Consider the following 6,788-nt stretch of genomic DNA (forward strand, 5'->3'; position numbering starts at 1 on the left):
GACTGTATCTAGTCCAGTATAGCTCTCTTACTGCCCCCCCTCTCTCCCTCCCTCTCCACGGCCACTCTCCCTCCCTCCTTCCCTCCCTCCCTCTCTTCCTTCCTTCTCCCTGCAGCTCCTCTGTTTGTCTGCACTCACTTGATCCGGAGCGGAAATTCCTCTCCGTTTTTGTGAATGACAAACTCATTAACAATTCATCAACACGGGCCGCTCCATCCGGCCCCCGTTTCCAAGGCGACCGCCGCTGGGGCCTCTCTGATTGGTCGGCCGACATAATGTATCCAATGAAACGCCTCCCGTTTGTAGCCATTGAGCAGCCTGGCGCCGCAGAGAGCACACAGAGCCAGAGCCAGCACAGAGTCTATTCACTCCGCAGACACAGAGGGGGGAAACAGGCGGCATCCGCGGGCTCAGACAGACGTGCGTAAACTGCGTGGTTCGCATCCACAGATACCCACTACCCCAACCTTCTCCACTCTGGATCTCAGAAAAAGGAAGATAGGGGAGGAAGAGTAGTTGCGCTCGCAGCCGTGGAGTTATATAAGAAGAGAGGAAGCTTCAGTAGCGTCGCAGGGCCGTTGTGACTCATTGATAAATAACACGGCGCTCCAGCCAGATGCATGAATGACTGCCAGTGTAGGAAACCCGCAGTCGGGAGATCTGTGAAGGAGAAGCGTTTCTATTGAGCCGACTCTTCCCAGAGCGCACAGGAAGCTGAAGGACAGCCGGAGGGAGAATTTATTGGTCTGATTTTGACTTTTTTTTTATTACACCTCGGTCGCCCGTGTTGCTGAGGGCCCTCCAAACATCGGACTAAAAAAAATAATAATACCAATAATCCTACAGATTTTTTGGTCGCTGCAGCCAGGAGGTCTCCAACTCTCCAAACCTCGCTTCTCTCAGATCATTTTTTTGACTCCTGCTTATAAATGCTTGACAAGCTCAAGCCCGTCGTCCAGCTTGACTCGGTAATGGCGATCAGCAAGACGGTAGACTGGCTCCGGGAGCAGCTGGAGACGCGCAGGGACGGCCTGCTTGTGATGGACTGCCGGGCCCAGGAGCTCTACGAGTCGTCGCACGTCGAGACGGCCATCAACGTGGCCATACCGAGCCTCATGCTCCGCCGGCTCAAGAAGGGCAACCTGCCCGTGCGGTCGCTGCTCTCCGACGGGGAGGACCGGGAGAAGTTCGTGCGGCGATGCAAGACGGACACCATCGTCCTGTACGACGAGTACAGCCGGGAGTGGAACGAGAATGTGGACGGGGGCTCCGTGCTGGGCTTATTGCTGAGGAGGATGAAGGACGAAGGCTACAAGGCCTATTATCTGGAGGGTGAGTGCGGTTCATTCACATTTTTAGGGCCCCGCGGCCGCTGGTGTTCATTCACACCCGCAGATTATTGCGCAGAGACGGAAGGAGGCGCTTTAGCTGGCATTTCATGTGAAATCGTATTCATAGTGATTTGAGTTGTACCTTCAATAACTTGAAGCTATCATTCAGAATTCCTTTGAATGGGTAGGCTATTTATTTTGTTCCTGTGGAAACCACCATGGTGTGAAACTTTAATCAAGCTGGCTGTATGTGCAGGCATTTATAAATGACCAATAACAAGCAGCTAAATAAATCGGATCCACAAGTTAAGGCTCATTTATTTATTTTGCAGTGCTGCATGCGCTCATATAGGGGCTTTGTACTCATTGGATCTTTGTTACATTTCCCAGGTGGCTTCAGTAAATTCCAGGCCGAGTATCCAGCCCTGTGCGAAACCAACCTGGACGGCTCCTCCAACAGCAGCTCCCCCACGGCCCAGGTGCTGGGCCTCGGCGGGCTGCGCATCAGCTCCGACTCCTCGGACATTGAGTCGGACATCGACCGGGACCCGAGCAGCGCCACAGACTCTGACGGCAGCCCGCTGTCCAACCCGCAGCCCTCCTTCCCGGTGGAGATCCTGCCGCATCTCTACCTGGGCTGCGCCAAGGACTCCACCAACCTGGACGTGCTGGAGGAGTACGGCATCAAGTACATCCTCAACGTGACTCCCAACCTGCCCAACCTCTTCGAGAACGCAGGGGAGTTTAAGTACAAGCAGATCCCCATCTCGGATCACTGGAGCCAGAATCTCTCACAGTTCTTCCCCGAGGCCATCAGCTTCATTGGTAAGTAATCCTGCAGAGCTGAAAACACTCTCTGCTGCAAACGATTAACCTAATGCCTCTGGGCTGTTTACATGCTCATTCGCTTTTAGGGCTGCAAATAATGATTGTTTTTATCATTGATTTACTTGCATTGAGCCATTTAAGCATAAAATGCTAGAAAATTGCCCAAAGGTGACTCTACATATTTCCTGATTTCTCAGACCAACAGTACAAAACTCAAATCTGAGTTTCAATGCCACAAAAAGAAGAAAAGCAGCAACTCCTCACATTGAGCAACAGGAAACAGCTTGTCAGTTGATCACTCAGCTAATCTTTTCACCACTTCTCACTTAATTCCTAACTTGACGACCTTATGTGACTGTTTTGAACTCATGCAGACAGAGTGAAGGGGCAGAACCAGATATTTGGGCACATAATCTTATTAATGTGATATGTCTTATTACTGCCAGGAAGTTCTTATGTTCTTATTGTGCAATTGAGATTAGATGAGGTGTCCCTGGTTGTGATCTTATCAGTCAATCAGGTAGGGACACACAGAGCGGGCAGATTAAGGCCATTGTGTCATGGCAGAGGAATACAAGTCTGCCTCTAATGGTGCACAGGCTAAAATGCACTGTGTACAAAGGATTTGACTTCAATGGAAGACATCCTGGCCTATCTCTTGTCCCGGGGCTTGTGTAATTGCAGCACAAAGGGCGACGTTGAAACAGGAGAATGGGGAGAGTGAACAAGGGGAGGGCGGTAATTCGAGCGCAACAGGAAGGAAGTGGCATTGAAAGTAATCTAGGACATGGCATTGCCCCCCCCTTCCTCCCCCTTCTTCCCTCCACATTACAAAAGGAGCCATTTACAGGCCCTGTTGACATCCTGTTCGCCTTGACAGGGTGCCCTCATGACTCCTACGTTTACACGCCCAAATGGCACCATTGTCGGAGTAACCCTGGCGAGCGGAAGAATGGTTTAATAGACCGTAATAGTCAATTTCCCAGCCGGCTACTCTAGGCCAAAAACTAAAGAATGTCGGCTCTGTTTATGTGCATTACTGCCGCAGCCCCTGTTTGTTGACTGACACGCCAGGGAGATAGCTGGGATAATAACTTCCGCTGCTCTCCCTGCCTGGACCCATTCCAACTTCCAACACAGCTTGACTTAAATGTCACAGATGTTTATCACAAGTTTTGTTCTGCCTGTGTAGAAAGGGGCAAGAATTTTCATCACTAGCGTGTCTGAAAGGTGCAAATGATTCCTGTTAAACGTTTCATAACTTAAATGTTATAAAAAAAAGTTTAAAAAGTCAACAAGTTGATTAACAGAAGCACAGATACCGGACATTCATTGTTCTTCATTGCTGCTTTTCTTAGTTTTATATCATTGTACACTTAATATTTTGAGGTTTTGGACTGTTGGTTTGACAAAGCAAGCACAATGATGTTTCTAACATTTCATTGACTAAACAATTAATCAATCCTAAAATAATAAAAGCTCCAGTTGCAACCTAAAGAAAATCTTTTTAACCACATGTTGCTCTAAATTTATTGTGTATTTCTAGAATAGGTCTATAACATTTCCCTCCTTTTCTCCTCTACCAGATGAGGCTCGAGGCCAGAAGTGTGGCGTCCTGGTCCACTGCCTGGCCGGCATCAGCCGATCAGTGACAGTAACGGTGGCCTACTTGATGCAGAAGCTCAACCTGTCCATGAACGACGCCTACGACATCGTCAAGATGAAAAAGTCCAACATCTCGCCCAACTTCAACTTCATGGGCCAGCTCCTTGACTTTGAGCGCACGCTGGGCCTGAAGAGCCCATGCGACAACCGCATTGCGCCACCGACCCAGCAGCTTTACTTCACCACCCCGACCAACCACAACGTCTTCCAGCTGGACCCCCTGGAGTCCACGTGAGGTCCGCTGTCACCACACCTCTCGTTGCTGGAGGTTTCATTGGCTTCCTGTTGGAAAATCTGCAAAAAGTTTCTCTTTTTTCCGTCGTCTGCTGTGGGACCGGGCACTTGACGTTATTGATACAGCTGGTTTGAGGCGACTGCTGCTGAACATGGTTACTGGAGGGCCAAAGCTGTCTGGCCAAGACGCAGCTGCTGTTGACTGGATGAGCAAAGACAGTAAAAGAGACAGAGACAGAACAGAGGAAAAGAGTCATTTAAAGAGTGCAGATACTGTCTTCAATCTTATATCCCCGTTGGACTCCTGAGGTCTTTTCTCTCTTTTTGTCATTGTGTCTGAGGAAACTTAAAGTGATTTGTCGGACAGCTGTACGTTATGCTTCAAAGCTCCTGGGCTGGTGTGCCAAAGAGACATGATTGTTCAAACTGGACAGATCTAAAAATGAAACCTTTTTTTTAATGTGTGTTTTGGGGTTCCCCCAAGACATCAAGGTGCACTGTCACCTTCGTCTTCTGTGAAGACTTGCCTGTGTGGGGTTGAAGCACCCCAGCTTTATATGGCACATTATATACTGGACTCGATTTTACACTTGTGGAGTCTTTTCAAACATTTATACATTGTGTATATATCTTAATATAAAAGACAATACAGTAAAAGCCTTGCTCTAGTATATACCCTTTGCAACAAGTGGGTACTGAAGATTCTTTGTTTCATATTCTACTTTTATGTGAGCAAACAAATTGCATATTGATCAGTATGTTTAAGTTGATTATGCCAAAAATCAAGTAGGCTTTCTAAGAATTGTGCAAAAATGTGTACACATGTAATATATTTGATAATCGCTTTATGTGTGAATTCAGCCGACGGGCCTTGTTTTTACACCCACCCTGTCACAAATCAACGTCACCTTGGTTTTTTGCCTTACTTTTGCGCTCAGAGGGTTTTTATTGCGCATTGGCCTTCAGAAATATTCACCAATTTTCTCAACTCTACAGCTTCCCCGAGTCAACCAAACCTTGAGCATTTTTCAGAGCAGTTTTTGATTTGGCACCACATAAAAGATGGCATACATATGTTTGAGTCAGAATGGTCAAACGTGAGTTGTCTCTGAAGGTTAATGTAAATAATCCTGATGTGTGCACAAGGGTTAAAAGTCTCTGACGTGGACAAAGTAGGAGGCTTTGCTCACCTCGCCTCTTCAGGGAAAACTGAAATGCAGTTTTTATTTGTCAAGATGAGAGAAAAAGTGTTGTGTTGCCCCATCTACAGAGAAGGCCTCTTTCCAGAGGAAAGTAACCTCTGCCAGCCCCCTCCACACTCTCTTACGAATGTAAAGAAAAGATAAGTTATTAATAAATTGCTATTTTGTCTACACTTTCTGATTTCCATGCCTGTTTTTCCATTGACATACTTGTTGGTGTTTTGTCTGTGTCCATGGTAACACGTTTATGTAAGTGTCTCCTCACCCGCAGTACAGTTGAGTGTTAACCAACAGGCCAAGTCACGACAACGGTCGACATGATTCATGAAGCTATTCATTAACTACAGCACTTGACACATCTCCCACTTAAATTTCCAGTTCGAAATGAGCATGTCCTGTCACATGATGCTTGTGTAACAACGAGTCGTGGACACTCTGTTCTCTGCGACAATCATTCACGAACTGCAAAATACAGGTACAAAGTGATTCTAGTCACGGTGTAAACAGCCCGACTGGTTTTTCCAGATGCTGCTTGTGGCGAGGGCTTTGGGTTCACACAAAAACTCCCTCTGTCACTTCCTGAGGGCGGGGCGTCTGAATGTAGCCATCAAAGGGAGTTGAAAGTACATAGACGTGGTGATATTTGATAGCGAGCACAGTGGCATGTACCTGTAAAGACCTGGAGGCCTAGGAGAAGATGATTCTCACAGCACAGGAGAGGGCGAAAGAGTTCTCACGCGAGCAGCAACTCGCTTCACAGCTCAGCAGAGACCCGCCTGCTCTACACCAACATTCTCACACATGCTGATCAACACCAGCAGCAACGTGTGTGCCACTGAAGTTTATTAATTCTCTGAGGTGTGGGGAAAGGGACAAGCAAAGATTTCCCTACATCAAAGTTAACAGACAAATGGAAATGAACTGATTATAATGGAGGATTTGTTAAGACTGACTCCCATGCAGCTCTTTTTGTAGGCTAACCCCTTGATGTGTGCAGCATGTATGTACTTGTCATGAAGTAAAGTCCGCACACTGAAGTTAAGAATGAGTTTGTCAACAACAAACAGCAGCTTTACTGTCATTAGCTACTGTCAGAGTTAACTCGGTGAATACGTAGGCAACAGGCACAACTTTAAAGTTCATGTTCAGTCTATGGGCTTCATAAAACAGAAGTGAGACAATGCCAACACTATCTCACTTAAATAAAAAAAAGTACACAGTAAATGTTATCAGAGCACAGAAAAAAATAAAAATTAAAACATCATATACATCTAAAGAGGAGAGGTAGGAAGCTGACGTCTTGTACAAAAACTTCTTGTAAAACTAAAAGAAAAATAAATGCAATAATATGCAATTTATAAGCAACTAATGGACATAAATGTATAAAATACAGGTCTCAGGATAGGTTTTTACTGGAAATACAATCTGGCATGCAGTTGAACCAAGCAAGTGAATCATTGCCTACGTAACAAAGGGCTAAACCTGCACACTCATGTCCTTACGTAAATGATTTATAAAAAGACTCCAC

The 6,788-nt window shown here is 46.3% G+C and overlaps 1 protein-coding gene across 1 annotated transcript; it reads left to right on the forward strand.

Moving 5' to 3' along the window:
• The first annotated feature begins 296 nt into the window (after nt 1–296).
• dusp6 (dual specificity phosphatase 6) lies at nt 297–5,433 on the forward strand. The gene is made up of 3 exons (XM_035664676.1): nt 297–1,332; nt 1,722–2,156; nt 3,746–5,433. The coding sequence occupies exons 1-3, from the start codon at nt 930–932 to the stop codon at nt 4,057–4,059; spliced, it is 1,152 nt and encodes a 383-aa protein (XP_035520569.1). The 5' UTR covers nt 297–929; the 3' UTR covers nt 4,060–5,433.
• Nucleotides 5,434–6,788: the final 1,355 nt, after the last annotated feature.

This window comes from Morone saxatilis, unplaced genomic scaffold, assembly GCF_004916995.1.
Source record: "Morone saxatilis isolate NCDOM2014 unplaced genomic scaffold, NCSU_SB_2.0 Contig2, whole genome shotgun sequence".
In the NCBI taxonomy this organism is placed as follows: Eukaryota; Metazoa; Chordata; class Actinopteri; family Moronidae; genus Morone; species Morone saxatilis.

Excerpts from the sequence above, each read along its gene's own strand:
- dusp6 (XM_035664676.1), top strand. The coding sequence starts at position 930 with ATGCTTGACAAGCTCAAGCCCGTCGTCCAGCTTGACTCGGTAATGGCG. Across the intron at positions 1,333-1,721 it reads CAAGGCCTATTATCTGGAGG|GTGGCTTCAGTAAATTCCAG; the intron begins GTGAGTGCGGTT and ends TACATTTCCCAG. Across the intron at positions 2,157-3,745 it reads CGAGGCCATCAGCTTCATTG|ATGAGGCTCGAGGCCAGAAG; the intron begins GTAAGTAATCCT and ends CTCCTCTACCAG.